At 51.0% G+C, this 15553-nt stretch overlaps 1 protein-coding gene across 1 annotated transcript; it reads left to right on the forward strand.

Moving 5' to 3' along the window:
• Positions 1–2246: 2246 nt before the first annotated feature.
• On the forward strand, positions 2247–15028 carry PTPDC1 (protein tyrosine phosphatase domain containing 1; the record flags this gene model as incomplete). Its single annotated transcript, XM_080709013.1, has 9 exons — positions 2247–2472; positions 2906–3077; positions 4713–4793; positions 5021–5139; positions 7729–7866; positions 8546–9738; positions 11853–12038; positions 13151–13261; positions 14909–15028. The coding sequence occupies 9 exons, from the start codon at positions 2247–2249 to the stop codon at positions 15026–15028; spliced, it is 2346 nt and encodes a 781-aa protein (XP_080565139.1).
• Between the last annotated feature and the right edge of the window lie 525 nt (positions 15029–15553).

Genomic DNA, 15553 nt, shown 5'->3' on the forward strand with positions numbered 1-15553 from the left:
GCGGGGATTATAAGCATGAGCCACCACACCCGGCTTCAAATCAGTTTTAATTTAGTGCTGCTGGAAGCAGTCAGCTCTCTGCAGCCATCCTCTGATGCAGGCCTGTGTGCCATTTACAACTAACTCCTCCTCCTCCTCGCTGCCTTAAAGATCTGCATGTGTCGGGGCACGCTGGTGCCTGCCCGTCATTCTAGTTCTTGGGAGGCCAAGAGAGGAGGACCGCAGCTCAGGGCCAGCCTCAGGGACGCCCAGGCCTCTCAGCAACCCAGCGCAGTGCTGCTCAAATAAAACCCACAGAGACCTAAAGGCTTATCTCAGGTAGAACCCCTGGGTTCATCCAGTACCACAAAAATAAAACCCTGCACCTCCCCAACGGGGCTTGCCAGGGACTCCATGTGCGCTGGCTGCCAGATCTTGTGGTCACTTGATCGGGAGCCCCTGTGTCACCCCTAAAGTAGCCACCTAGCTCGCCGGGCTTCCCGTCCTGCCTTGCAGGGCCCCCAAGGCACCTGCTCGGAGCACAGGCCTTGCGCAGAGGCCCTCTAGACTGCCCGCGCCCAGAGCAACAGCTGCTTTGTGGGGCGCAGCGGGCGCGACCTTGCTTTCCTGGCGCAGCTCTGTTTGCCACTCACCCGCAGCCCCTGTGGGACACCCGTCCCGGTGTCCTGAGGGTCGAGCGGACATTACCTGCAGTGCTCCCCGGCCCTTTCTCCAGGCACAGACGCGTGCTTCCTGCAACAGTGGCAAAGAAATTGTCCCATTGCTGTCTACTAAATAACAGGGCATGCTACTACACAGACAGGAATTTGGCCACCAAATTCTGTGTCGCTGCTTCTTTTCTTTTTTCATTTCTTTTTTTCTTTGCATGTGTGTGTGTGTGTGTGTGTGTGTGTGTGTGGTACTGGGAATGGAACCCAGGGGCTTTCTATCTCCAGGCTACACTCCCAGACCTATTTTTTTTTAATATATTTTATTTGGAAACAGAGTTTTAGGTTGCTGGGAGCCTCACTAAGTAGCTGAGGCTGGCTTCGAACCTGCGCGATCCTCCTGTCTCAGCCTCCCAAGCGCTGGGATGACAAGCGTGTGCCACCACGCCCGGCTCGTGTCTCTGTTTTATTTGACAAATGTACGTATGTTTGGGGAAATGAAGGCATCGTCTGAGGAGAGGCTTGCTTATGGCGTGAGTAATTGTAAAGTACCACAGGAAAGAGCCGCATCTGTGGCGGTTGCTTTGTTCCGTTCACCCACCACCGTGACGGCGTCCGTGCGGGGCGCGGGAGTGTGTGATGTGCGGGCGCAGCCTGGCGTTACCGAGGAGGAGGCGGACAAGGCACACTGGCCTTTGTTGCATTTTCTGTTTTCTTTACATCCTTTCTCCTCAGATTGCAACCTCCTCCTCCTCATCTAGTTCCTTAAAAAATGTGATATTTCAGTGAATTTTCTTCGCATGACTCCACCCTGCATTGAAGCATTTTCCCCCATAGCAACAAAGGCAGAGTTGTGTCTGAGCTTTTGAGAGGCACGGCTCTCCTTACTCACAAGTAGTGGTTATTATCTCAGAAGCAGGCTTTCATGTTCTGAGCAGAAAAGCATGAGATTAAATGTCTAATAACACGCTGACCCTAAAAATGCCTTCGTTTGTTCTGTTTCTTTAGTAGTTATATCAAGGAAATCTAGCGGGTTTTTTGGTTGTGAAGCGTTGAGTGACCTTTTAATAATGTCCTAAGGTAGCCGGCATGGCCCTCTTTATTAAAGCTAACTTTTTATCTACCCTGTTGCAAAAAAAAGGAGCAGGAAGGACTTTTTTCAAACTATTCAGGCCAACTGAAAGGAATAACAGAAGCTAAACTTTTTGATGTGTGTTTGTATCATAAGCACCTTTTTATGCTTGCATCATAAAGACATTTTTCCAAATTCATTCCAGTGTTTTGGAGTAATTCTTTGAGCAGACAGATCTTTATGTGCATTTGAGAAACAAAATAGTCTCGATTCAGGAATGACCCCTCTTAAGTGCATATTTCTCTTCCCCATACTGGAACAGTTTGTTCAAAACACAGTCGTGCGTGTAGGATTTTTGCCTGTTCGGATCTAAGTGGGATCAGTAGTTTCTTTGTTGGTCACTATGGAAACCAGTCAGCCTATCCTGAATAGCTCTTAGGTCACACAGAGGATGCCTGTGTCTCCCTCCTCAGCTCAGCGAGCGAGCCAGGCGGCTTCTGCCTCTGGCTCTTCCCGAGGCAGGCGCCATGCAGGTGCAGGAGGAGCCCCGACGGCCCTCCGCCGTGCACTTCCTCAGCTCCTTTCTGCAGGGCCGCCGCCACTCCACCTCCGACCCCGTCGTGCGGCTGCAGCAGGCCCGGCGCGGCTCCGGCTCTGCCTCCAAGCTCCTGTCCTCCTCCTCTCTCCAGGTGATGGTGGCTGTGTCCTCCGTCAGCCGCGCCAAGGGGACCCCAACTTGCCCTGAGAGGAAAAGTAAAGCTTCTTTCTCTTCTAGACTGCCACACCTTGTATGTGAATTGAAGGGATGCGGATAGGCTGCGGGGTGTTTGTATCTTCATAAACATTGACGGTTGATTCTCTGTTATACTTTTTACTATCTGTTATGCTCATTTGGTTTGAATGAATATGCCAGAGATAAAACTGATTAAATTTTTTTCATCAGAAATGTAGTTTCTCAATAAAACTCATCCTCCTGTAAATAAATTTGCTTTTATAATATATTTGTTTTCATTACCAATATAATACATAGATAATCTTGTATGTGGAAGCTTTTTAAAATATTTGATGAGGGGATTTAGCACCAGCTCACCACGTACAGTGCTGAGATGAAGCAGAAGCTATTTCCCATGTAACCATTCCATCTGGAAAGTGGCATTTTGAATCTTCCTTTTCTTGTATGTTCTAGAAAATTCGGAACGACCAACACCGAAGTACACAAAAGTGGGGGAGCGTTTACGGCATGTCATCCCCGGACACATGGCGTGCTCCATGGCGTGTGGCGGGAGGGCATGCAAGTATGAGAACCCCGCCCGCTGGAGCAAGGAGGAGCAAGCCATTAAGGGCGTCTACTCGTCCTGGTAAGTCGTCCTGTCCGCCTTCTAGAGCTGTGTGGGGTAGAGGAGCAGGCTGTGGGAGCGGAGCGGGGCGGGTCCTCAAGGTAGAGGACCCCGTGGCCCCTGCTAGGGGGATCCCGGCCCGCCCAGCCTCAGCTTCTCACTGATAAAGTGGAAATATACCGTAGAGCTTTACTTTTGCTTTTAAATTAAGGGAGATGATGTGACTAAACTATGGGTAGACCGCTCTTAAATTTTAGATATTGCTCAAAATAATAAAATCATTTAACTGTCAGTTTGAGAAAATTGCTAGAAATAATAAAAAAGCATTCCGCTGTGCGTTTGAGAGAATCACAGGGCACAAGAGTAGTTCTCCGGCTTCACAAGCGAACTTTAGCCTCAGCTGAGCTCGTACACTCTGTGTGAAGGGACGTATTTCCCACGAGTGCGCTTCAGGCCCTGGGTGGAAGGGGCAGGAGCTGTGACCTCAGTGGACAGGCTGAGAAGCTGGCCTTGTTTCTAACGTGTGAGTGCAGTGAGCCCCGCTCTCCAGCCTACTGCCTTTCACCAGCGACAGGAGCCACATCGGAAAGACTCTGATCGCATTTGAAGTGTGCGCAGAGGAATCCACTGTTTAAAGAATTCCAGCCATGCTGGGCGTAGTGGTAGGGGCATTCTACCTCCCAGCTACGCTCAGCCTTGTTTTTCATTCTCTATTTTGAAAAAGGGCCTCACTAACTTGCAGGGGGCCTCACTAAGTAGCTGTGGCTGGCTGCAAACCTGCAATCCTCCTGTCTCAACCTCCCAAGTACTGGGACGACAAGCATGCTCCACCATACTGGCTGGAAATGTCTTTCCTCCTCCTCCTCCTCCTCCCCCTCCTCCTCCTCCTCCTCTCCTCCTCTTCTCCTCCTCTCCTCCTCCTCCTCTCCTCCTCCTCTCCTCCTCTTCTCCTCCTCTTCCTCCTCTCCTCCCCCTCCCCCTCCTCTTCTCCTCCTCTTCTCCTCCTCCTCCTCTTCTCCTCCTCCTCTTCTCCTCCTCCTCCCCCTCCTCTTCTCCTCCTCCTCCTCCCCCTCCTCTTCTCCTCCTCCTCCTCCCCCTCCTCCTCCTCCTCTTCTCCTCCTCTTCTCCTCCTCTCCTCCTCCTCCTCCTCCTCCTCCTCTTCTCCTCCTCCTCCTCCTCTTTCTGTACTGGGGATGGAACCCAGGGGCATTCTGGTGCTGAGCTCCACCCCCAGCCCAATTTTTTATTCTTTATTTGGAAACAGGGTCTCACTGAGTTGCAGAGGGCCTCACTAAGTAGTAGCTGAGGCTGTCCACAAACCACGATCCTCCCATCTCAGCCTCCCAAATGCTGGGATTACAAGCGCGTGCCACCACGCCCGGCTGGAAGTTTATTTCTAACAAGTGTGTCCACTGGAATCTCTTGAGAGTCTTTGGGAATACTTTGTTAACATCCACTTTCATGTCCTGGAATTTCTTCCAGGGAGTTAAGAGTCTAGGTTTCTTAGAACTCTAATCATGACGCAAAACTGAAGTCAAATTTATAGAAGTGGGTCCTCGCAGAGTTGGGGCAGACACACGAAGGAAGTGCGCTGCCCAGTCGTTCAGGTGGAGCGGCCTGGGCTCTGGACACTCACGGGTCCCGCCCCACCTGCAGGGTCACTGACAGCATCCTGGCCATGGCTCGCCCGTCCTCCGAGCTCCTGGAGAAGTACCACATCGTCCAGCAGTTCCTCAGGTCAGTGCTGCGGGCGCGCCGCTCCACGCTGCAGGGAGCAGGCCCGGGCCTGGCTCCTTCGTACCTTGTGCCTTCGGGCGCTTTCATTTTAAAAAATAGAGCAAAGAGCTGGTTGCAAACACATCCAAGCTTTGAGAACCACTAATGCTGCTTATTAACACCAAAAATGGCTAATATGTTTTTAAGCTGTAGTTCCCAGTACGGCTAATTGTTCTTTTTCCTTTAAGTCATGGCATAAAAACAATAATCAACCTGCAGCGGCCCGGTGAGCACGCTAGCTGCGGGAACTCTCTGGAACAAGAAAGCGGCTTCACGTACCTTCCGGAAGCATTCATGGAGGCTGGCAGTAAGTTCCTTCCCACCTCCTCCGCGATTGTCAAGGACAGCGCTCATAAACTCTTGTCTGCTGGGCTCTCCCGCTAAAAAGGCGAAGAAGCTGGGTGCAGCAGCGCACACCTGCAATCCCAGGACTTGGGAGGCCGAGACAAGAGGACTCAGGTTCAAGGCCTTTAGTGAGGCCCTTTTTCAAAATAAAAAATAGGGCTGGGAGTGTAGCTCAGAGGTAGAATGCCCCAGGTTCAATCTCCAGTAACACACACACACACACACACACACACACACACACACACACGATGGAAATAATTACTACCTAGTATTAGGGCTCATGGAGAGTGAGGGTGGGTTACTTGACCTTAAACGCTACCACCATTCCTCTTGGGAGTGCTGCCGGGACCGCGTTTCTTTTCTCTCTCGTGAGGTGGTGTTGAGGCAACCGTACAGTAAGCGGCTCCGGTCGGCGAGTGCCGTGTGCTCAGCCCCTCACCTCACGCCACTCCCGCGGCAGCTCTGTGAGGCAGTTACTGTTATTTCTGATTTGCTAAGTCTCTGAGGCCACAGAGACTTGGGGAGTTACTGTTTGCCCAAGATCCATCATACAGCTTTTATTTTTAATTAATATTTATTTATTTATTTTTGCTGTGCTGGGGATGGAACCCAGGGGCATTCTACCTCTGAGCTACACTCCCAGTCTGTTTATTTTATTCTTTCTATTTTGAAACGGGCTCTCACTAAATTTCATAGAGCCTTGCTAAGTAGCTGAGGCTGGCCGCGAGCCTGTGATCCTCCTGTTTCGGCCTCCCAAGTACTGGGATTCCAAGCCCGACTCACACAGATTATTTTAAATGACAGTTGGTGTTGACAGCTGCCCTGCCTCCAGGGTGCAGGAGGCAGCCCTCCTGGCAAGGTATCCCTCCTGTACAGGCTTCTCACTCTCAGAGCTCTGGATAGAATGCACTTGTCATTCAGGTCAAGCGCAACAGGTTATGCAGTCGTGTGTGTGTGTGTGTGTGTGTGTGTGTGTGTGTGTGTGTGTGTGTGAATGGGACTTGAACTCAGGGGCATTCTACCTCCAAGCTCCACTCCCTCAGCCCTATTTAATTTTTATTTTGAAACAGGGTCTCACTAAGTTGCAGAGAGCCTCGCAGGTTGCTGAGGCTGGCCACAACCTGAGATCCTCCTGTCTCAGCCTCCCAAGTACTGGGATTACAAGTGTGCGCCACCACGCCCAGCTTGGATTTTTTTTTTTTTTTTTTTTTTTGTATGTGTGGTTCTGGGATGGAATCCAGAGGTGTTCTACCTTCAAGCTACACTTCCAGCTCTTTCTACTCTTTGTTTTGAAATAAGGTCTTGCTAAATTGCTGAGGCTGCCTTCAATCTGTGATTCTCCTGTCTTCAACTCCCAAGTGTTAATATTACAGGCATGCCGGGCGTGGTGGCGCACGCTTGTAATCCCCACGCCTGGGAGGCGGAGACAGGAGGATCGCACAGGTTCGAAGCCCCTCGCTGGCTTAAGAGACCCTGTTTCCAAATAAAAATATAAAATAGGTTTGGGAGTATAGCCTGGAGGTAGGATTCCATCCCCAGTACCACCAAAAAAAAAAAAAGATTATAGGCATGTAACACCAGGCCCAGCTGGAACTTGTTTGTTTATTTATTTACTTATTTTGGTGGTACTAAGGGTGGAACCCAGGGGGTTTCTACCTCTGGCCTATACTCCCAGACCTATTTTATATTTTATTTGGAAACAGGGTCTCACTAAGTTGCTGAGAGCCTCACTAAGTAGCTGAGGCTGGCTTCAAACCTATGTGATCTACCTGTCTCAGCCTCCCAAGCACGGGGATTACAAGCGTGCGCCACCACGCCCAGCCTGGAACTTATTTTTAAGAAGCTCTGGTCTAGCATTTGTTTTTTCCCTGTGTAGAAACTCTAAGCTAGACATGGTGGTGCATGCATCCCAGTACTTGGGAGACTGGGATAGGAGGATCACAGGTTCGAGGCCAACCTCAGTAACTTACTGAGGCCCTCGGCAACTTAGCAGGACCCTGTTTCAGAATTTAAAAACAAGGGTTATTGGTATGCCTCAGATTGAACCACTGGGTTCAATCCTCAATCCCGCACAAAATAAAAGGAAAACCTTCATATACTCCTGGAATTTATTAATTTGTAATTCTACTTTTTCATAATTCATTCTGGCTGAGTTTCAGCAGAAAATGGCTTAAGTAATGTAAAATGTGAGAAAGCTTAGCAATTAAACTTACCAGAAATGTCATGAGGTCACCGGGCTTGGTGGCGCACGCTTATAATCCCCACTCTTGGGAGGCGGAGACAGGAGGATCACGCGGGTTCGTAGACAGCCGCACTGACTTAAGAGACCCTGTTTCCAAAAATAAAAAAAGTATAAAATAGGTCTGGGAGTGTAGCCCTGAAGTAGAAGGGTTTCCAGGAAGCCCAGTACCCCCCACACACACACACACGTCGTGGGGTCTGTGTGCCTTGCAGCTGGGCACCTGCGACTTCACTCATTCCCTTCACACGCCTGTGTGAGGGTGTTTCCTTGTGGTGAATTCCTGCTTCCTGTCTTCTTCTCCTTTCCTAGTTTATTTCTACAATTTTGGGTGGAAGGACTACGGTGTAGCTTCTCTTACCACCATCCTCGATATGGTGAAGGTGGTGGCTTTCGCCTTGCAGGAAGGAAGAGTGGCCGTCCACTGTCACGCGGGGCTTGGGCGGACAGGTAAGTCTCAGGGGTGATGTGATCGTCTTGTAGGCATATTTAAACAAGCAAAGAATAGTTTGCTAATTCTAAAGGTACTTTCTTTTTGGAAACTTATGAATGTTTTGAAGTCGAATGAAAAAAGTAAATAAAGATATATGAGATCATTTAAATAGAGCCGGCCATGGTGGCAGACATTTGTAATCCCAGGAGGCCAGGGCAGAAGGATCACAAATTCAAGCTGGGCATGGTGGCACACACCTATAATCCCAGGACCTGGGAGGCTGAGATAGGAGGATCACAGGTTTGAGGACAGCATCAGCAATGTGTCCAGACTCTCAGCAACCTAGAAAGACCCTGTTTCAAAAAAAACTAAGGAGCCCGACGTGGTGGTGCATGCTTGTAATCCCAGCATTCGGGAGGCTGAGACTGGATGATCACAATTCGTGGACAGCCTCAGCTACTCAGTGAGGCCCTCTGCAACTCAGTGAGACCCTGTTTCAAAATAAAGAATAAAAAATAGGGCAGGGGATGTAGCTTGGAGGTCAAATGCCTCTTGGTTCTGAAAAGAAATCAAAGAAAAAAACTAAGGAGGGCTGGGTGTAGCTAGGAACAGAAGGCCCGTGGGTTTATCCCCAGTACCAATAAAGTCGGCGAGTGACTCTGCCAGCCTTTCTCATGCCGCCTCCTCTTCCATTAGGTGTTTTAATAGCGTGCTATTTAGTGTTTGCAACAAGGATGACCGCCGACCAAGCGATTATATTCGTGCGGGCGAAGAGACCCAATTCCATCCAGACCAGAGGACAGCTGCTCTGCGTCCGGGAGTTCACCCAGTTCCTGATGCCCCTCCGCAACGTCTTCTCCTGCTGCGACCCCAAAGCACACGCCGTCACCTTGGCCCAGTACTTAATTCGCCAGCGTCACCTGCTCCACGGTTATGAGGCGCGACTTCTGAAACACGTGCCAAAGATCATCCACCTGGTGTGCAGACTGCTGCTGGCGGTGGCTGAGAACAGGCCGGTGGAGGTGAGGGACGTGGCGGAGGGGCCCAGACTCTCTGCCGAAGTCCAGAAGACGGTGTCTGAGATGGTCACGCTGCGCCGGGATCGGGAGCTGCTGAGGCAGGGCAGCGATGCGTCAGACCCGTGCAGCCCGGAGCTCGAGGCCCGGGATGCCGTGCTCAGCAGCGAGCAGGAGCTGGACCCCCTCTGGAAGAGGAGGCCGGCCGAGTGCCTTCCCCCGGCCGGGCTGCGGAGGCGGCTCAGCTACAGCGACTCGGACCTGCGGCGGGCCGAGGCGCTCCTGCAGCAGGGCGAGACGCCATGGGCCACGGCGGCCCAGGACCTGCTGGGCCAGGAGCCCGGCGGCCAGCGGCCAGGCCTGCCTGCCCTGGAGCTCGATGCGAGCAAGGAAGCGCTGGTCCGCGGCACCCTGTCCTTCTGGAGCCAGGCTCCGCGCATAGGCTCCGCAGGTCCCGAGGACGAAGGAGCCTGCGGAGGGAGAGACGTTCCGAAGGAAGTGCCCCGGAGCAGAACCTTCTCAGTGGGGGTCTCAGGCTCGCAAAACCCCGGAGAACCAGTCACGCCCAACTTCACAAGCGTCCCCAAGGACCAGGCGCCCCACTGTCGGGAGCCGCACAGCCCCTGCGCCCCCGGCGAGGAGGAGCGCAGGACTTGCCGCTGCCCTCTGGGCTGCGGCTCCGTGACCAAGGCGCAGCTCTCGGTGGAGCGTGAAGCCCAGGACGGCAAAGACGGGTCTGCTGCAGAGCCGCGTGGCGATCCGCACTCCCAGCTGAGTGCGGAGGCGAGGAGGGTACTGGCAGCCAGAGCCCTGGCCAATCTAAACGAGTTTTCGGAAAAGGAGGACGTCAAAAAGAAGGTCGAAATGTGGCAGGTATTTGAGTTTCATTCTTTATATGTGGGAACTAGTTATGTCAGCAAAAATAGAAGACATTCTCCCAAATGTCTTCATAAAAATATGAAGAGCCAGGCGTGGTGATGCACACCTGTAATCCCAGTACCTGGGAGGCCAAGACAGGAGGATTACAGGTTTGAGGCCAGCCTCAGCAACTTAGCAAGTCCCTTCGCAACTTAGTGAGACACAGTTTCAAAAGAAAAAAATAAAATCGGAATGCAAGTGTAGCTCAGGGGTAGAATGCCCCTGAGTTCAATCCTCAGTACCAAAAATAAATAAGTAAACACATAAATAAAGGTGTTTACATCACACGTAACCTTCACACTTTAGATTTCTCCGTAGTGACGTGAACCTGATCCGGTAGATACACCGCAGGGTGGTCGTGTGGTTTCACTCAACTCCGTGTGTGAAGTTCCTACATGATTCGGGTCCGGTGCTTGGTGCATACGGGGCGCTGATAGTCGTAGCGTCCTTCTTTCTGGCTGGGTGTGTGGGACAACCAGCCCTCAGGAGGTGGCATTAGGAGCCAGCCCAGAAGACCTCTCTAAGCCGAGGCTTGGGCAGTAAGCCACGCGTGGAGAACCAGTGATCCAGAGAAAGAGTAAAACATCCCAGCGCGCGTCGGCACGTGTGCTGACCCCAGCCTCTTCTCCTGCAGACTGCTAAATCTGCTCCGGCCACAGGCAGGAGTCACAGAAGCAAGTCGGAGTGACCAGAGACCACTGTGGGCCCTTAAGAAGAATGTGAGGGCCATTTCTTGGCTTTTACCTAAAATGTGAAATTTTCTTTTATTTTGGTACTAGGGATTGAATCCAGGAGTACTCTGCCTATGAGATACACCCCCAGCCCTTTTTATTTTCCGTTTGGAACAGGGCCTTGCTAAGTTGCTGACGCTGGCTTTCAACATGCGATCCTCCTGTCTCAACTTCTTGCGCAATGGGACTTCCAGGTGTGCGCCACCGTGCCCTGCCTGAGATTTTAATCTGCGTGTGTGTTGTACTCTGAACTAGGCAGGCTCGAGTCAGCTGCACTCTGTCCCGAGAAAAGACAGGTCGTATAAATCTAGTTCTCGACACAGGCAGCTGGCAGCTGCCCCAGTGCGGGACTGATGTGGCATCTCCTAGCTCAACGAAACCCTGACTTTTCAACCCATATTCTACTGTAAAATTAGTTAAAAAATTTTTTTTCAGTACTGGGGATGTGGAACCCAGAGGCATTGGACCTCTGAGCTACACCCCCGCCCTAGTTTTTATTCTTTATTTTGGAACAGGGTCTCACTGAGTTGCAGGGGGCCTCACTAAGTAGCTGAGGCTGTCCGCGAACCGAGATCCTCCTGTCTCAGCCTCCCGATCGCTGGGATGACAAGCGCGCGCCACCACGCCCAGCTTCAAATAAACAGGCCTGTTGTTTGGGAAATTCTGTGTAAGATTGTAAGAGGGCTTTTGAAAGAAAGATAAACGCCACGTTAGCAACTCTGGCTTGCTGTTTTTCCTTTTAGTTGTAGCTCTGCATTGGCATGGGTTTGGCATGGTAGGAGGTGCACAGCGCTGGGTTGCTTCCCTCCGGGTCCCGCCTCCGAGACGCGCCGTGAGGGCTGGTGCTGACAGCCGAGCGCCGTGCGCAGCGCCATTCCAGCTGTTTTCTTCGTCGCACCTCCTGCTTCTTTACCATGCTTTGAGGTTTCAGTTGAAAGCTTTGCCCGAGATCCCAGCTTGATTTATCATTTTGCCTCATTGCCGTCAGTGTTTGTGTCTCGTTCACCAAAGGCCAGGAAGGAACACTCCTCTTCCTGACCTGCTCTGTGGTTTCGGAGCCGAGTCCCAGGTCACCACTGAGCGGCCCTCCTCTCGGGAGTCGCCCAGCGCCCGCGAGCCAGGGCTGAGCCTGAAGAGGGAGGCTGAGGCTGGGAGAAATGCCCAGGATTAGCCCAGTGCCCCCACCCGGGTGCGCGGGGTCTGGGAAGGGCTCCCAGATCCCACCCGGAGCCTGGGCCGTCGCCGTCCTGAGCGGCCCGTGGACCAGCAGCTCGTCCGCGTGCCTCTCTCTCCCCCCTGGCTCCGTCCCTACCTGTCTGTCTTTCTCCTCCTTTTTAGAAAGAACTAAACTCCCGAGATGGAGCTTGGGAAAGGATATGTGGTGAGCGAGACCCCTTCATCCTGTGCGGCTTGATGTGGTCTTGGGTGGAGCAGCTGAAGGAGCCCGTGCTCACCAAGGAGGACGTGGACATGTTGGTTGACAGACAAGAGGACGCCGCTGAAGCCCTGCTCTTACTGGAGAAGGTAACGTAGCTGATGGATCAAAGCCCACAATGGAAGTTTCCACACTAAAAAGTCCCTCACAAAAGGAGGAATTAGTACACCACATTGTCACTTAGAATATACAAAAATAGCCGGGCGTGGTGGCGCACGCTTGTAATCCCCGCACTTGGGAGGCGGAGACAGGGGGATCGTGCAGGTTCGAAGCCAGCCGCGCTGGCTTAAGAGACCCTGTTTCCAAATTTTAAAAAACCCTATAAAATAGGTCTGGGAGTGTAGCCCGGAGGTAGAAGGGCTTCCAGAAACCCCAGTACCACCAAAAAAAAAAAAGTCCTTAAGACTGAGTCGCACTAAATATTTTTATGTTTTTTTTCAGTCTTAACTAAGTATGGAATATAAACACATACATACGTACATACGTACATACATACTTACATACATACGTGTTTGAAATCTAGAATTTAGTGTACAGTTTTATACTTCATGCTTGTTTAAAAGATTAACAGGGAAGCAGACGCGGCAGCACCTGCCTGCAGTCCCTGGGAGTCTGAGGCAGGAGGGTCGCAGGTTCAAGGCCAGCCTCAACAACTTAGTGAGACCCTGTTTCAAAATAAAATTTTATAAAAAGGGCAGGAGGTGTAGTTCAGAAGTAAAATCCCCCTGGGCTCAAGAGCAAAAAGAAAAGTATGACTTGATATTTTTCCAGAATAGCACAAGCTTCTCACAAATATCAGCTATAACAGCATAACAAACTTCCCAGCTGCCCCCCATGGCATCTGCAACGGGATGTGGGCACCAGTGCCAGCGGACGCCTCTGTGCACCTCTAGCCAAGCTGAAACGAACCCGCAAGAAGCGGAGGAACTGCTCAGTACCCTGAGGGGAAACGTGGCTTCCAGGCGCACCTGTCGCGGGCTCGCTGGGGCTCTGTCAGTGGCTTGCCAGTTGTGATACTGCGTTCTGGAAGGCGTTCAGGTTGCATGAACACACAGCGGTGACCGCAGAGCTCTCCGTAGGTGGTGTAGCAGCCGCCATGGAGTGCCGGGTCACCAGCCAGCTGCTCACTCGGTGGTCATTTGAGGGGATATCTTGAGGCGTTTTTCCAACGACTTTTCGATTTTAATTTCTGCAAACACAGGGGCAGCAGCAGACCATCCTCTGTGTGCTGCACTGCATCGTGAGTCTGCAGACGCTCCCCCTGGAGGTGGAGGAGGCGTGCCTCACCCATGCCATCAAGGCCTTCACCAAGGTGAGTGGGGGCTCCCAGGGCCGGGCGCTTCTCCTCAGGACGGAGCCCCGGCTCAGTCCAAACACGGTTGGCATTTTTTATATAAGTACATGCAGAATTGGGGCTAAAAGATAAAAAAGAGTGAACATAGCCGGGCGTGGTGGCGCACACTTGTAATCCCCGCGCTTGGGAGGCAGAGACAGGAGGATCGCGCAGGTTCGAAGCCAGCCGCGCTGGCTTAGGAGACCCTGTTTCCAAATAAAAATGTAAAAATAGGTCTGGGAGTGTAGCCCGGAGGTAGAAGGGCTTCCAGGAACCCCAGTACCACCAAAAAAAAAAAAGAGTGTCCATGCCATGATACTAGGAAAAGATGAACGGTGGGCTTCTCGAGGAGAACAGTGGAGCGAAGAACTCGTACGCAGGAGGAAAGAGAAATAGTTGAGCGTCGAGCACGTGCTTTTAGGTCCTGAACCTCGTCGGAGCCAGAACGTCTTCTCACTGAGCCAGGCCCACCTTGGGCTTAAACGAGAAGCCAGCGATTGAAAACCAAGGGCGCTGCATGGCGCGTTTGCAAATCCTAAGCAGAGTCCAAACCAGTATGTGCTCTGAGTGCGCCTTACAGCAGGAAAAAAAGCCAGGTCCACACGGAGCGAGAAGGCCCTCCTTCCACCTTCACCTTGTTTGTTCTGGGGATGGAACCCAGAGGCCTTCTACCTCCTGGCTACACTCCCAGACAGACATATACACACACACACACACACACACACACACACATATATACACACATATACATATATATTTATTTATATAAATATTTATAAATATAAATATTTTATTTGGAAACAGGGTCTCACTAAGTAGCTAAGAGCCTCACTTAGTAGCTGAGGCTGGCTTCGAACCTGTGCGATCCTCCTGTCTCCGCCTCCCAAGCGCTGGGATGGCAAGCGTGCCCACCGCGCCCGGCCCCTTCTAGGATGTTTTATTCTCCTCCTTCCAGTCTTAGCACAGCAGTGTCCTTGTTCCTTCTCTGGGTTTTATTGCTCTAACCATTCAACAGTCTCTCCGTCTGTTTTCTGTAGTTTTCAGAGTCAGTGGTCTTAAATTTAAGCCTCGTCTATACTGCTGGGCATGGCGCTCATGCCTTAAACCCAGTCCTGGGGACTGGAACAGGAGGTCAGCCTTCAAGGCCAGCCTCATCGACCTAGTGAGGGTCTCACCAACCCTGTTCCAAAACATGTTTACGGAGTAAGGAGCTGCCCACCCATGCACCTCTGTGCATGGGTGCTTAACGGAGTAAGCAAGTAAACAGCTATCGGTGTTAATAAGGAATCGCTGCCGGTAGCATAGATGCTGTCGTTAAGATGTATGCGTTTGGGGTAAATCCTTAGTATTTGTCTCTCAGAAAGCAGGAGGAATTCTTTGTGGCGTCCTTGGGCCTTTTAAGGAGACCCGGTAAAGTTAAGCGTACCAGTGTTGAGAATCTGTCTGTCCAGGTCGGCTGTCGGTCAGTTAAAATGTGTGAAATGTATTATGTGTAGTTTTGGTAATTATACATAATTTTGTTTATAAGTCTTATGTTTTTTCCTACCTGCCTCTGTTTCTCCCCAAATAGAGACTGGTTAATATTCTTGTTACAGTGTCCTGAATAGAAATTTTCTTTGCCACCAGGTTAATTTGGAATCTGAAAATGGACCAATAGTTTACAGCACCCTGAAGAAAATATTTCAGCACACTTTAGAGGAAAAAAGAAAAATGGCAAAAGACAGCCCCTCGCCTGGCCGCTCCTGAGGCGGGCGCTCTCCTCGGGGTGAGGCCTCCGCCGGGACCCAGGCTCTGCTGCGCGCGGGCCGCGCTCAGCCGCTGCTTTTCCCCACAGCACTTTATTTTGAATGCTGTTGGCTTGTGCTGAGAATTATCATTCCTGTTGGAGCGATTATTTATTTTGAAGTATCTGTGAGCTATATCTCTGTCTTGAGAATTTGCCATAAATGTGGTGCCACTTTTATTTATTTATGTGCCTGATTTCATATTATTGTATTAACATTTTAATTATGTGGTGTTTACATCCTTATCTTTTTGGACATTTTGGAAAAAGAAACTCCTTTCCAAAATAATTATTTTCTAGACAGAACTCTTCCTGGAGTTTTTACAAAATAGATAATTGTGTGTGTGTGTGTGTGTGTATGCGTGTATGATACTATGGATTGAATACAGGGACATTCTCCTCTGAGCTACACCTCCAGCCCGATTTTATTTTTATTTTGAAACAGGATCTCACTAGGTTGGTGAGAGTTTTGCTAATTGTTGAGGTTG

The sequence above is a fragment of the Muscardinus avellanarius genome (assembly GCF_963383645.1).
Source record: "Muscardinus avellanarius genome assembly, chromosome: 13".
NCBI classification, from domain to species: domain Eukaryota; kingdom Metazoa; phylum Chordata; class Mammalia; order Rodentia; family Gliridae; genus Muscardinus; species Muscardinus avellanarius.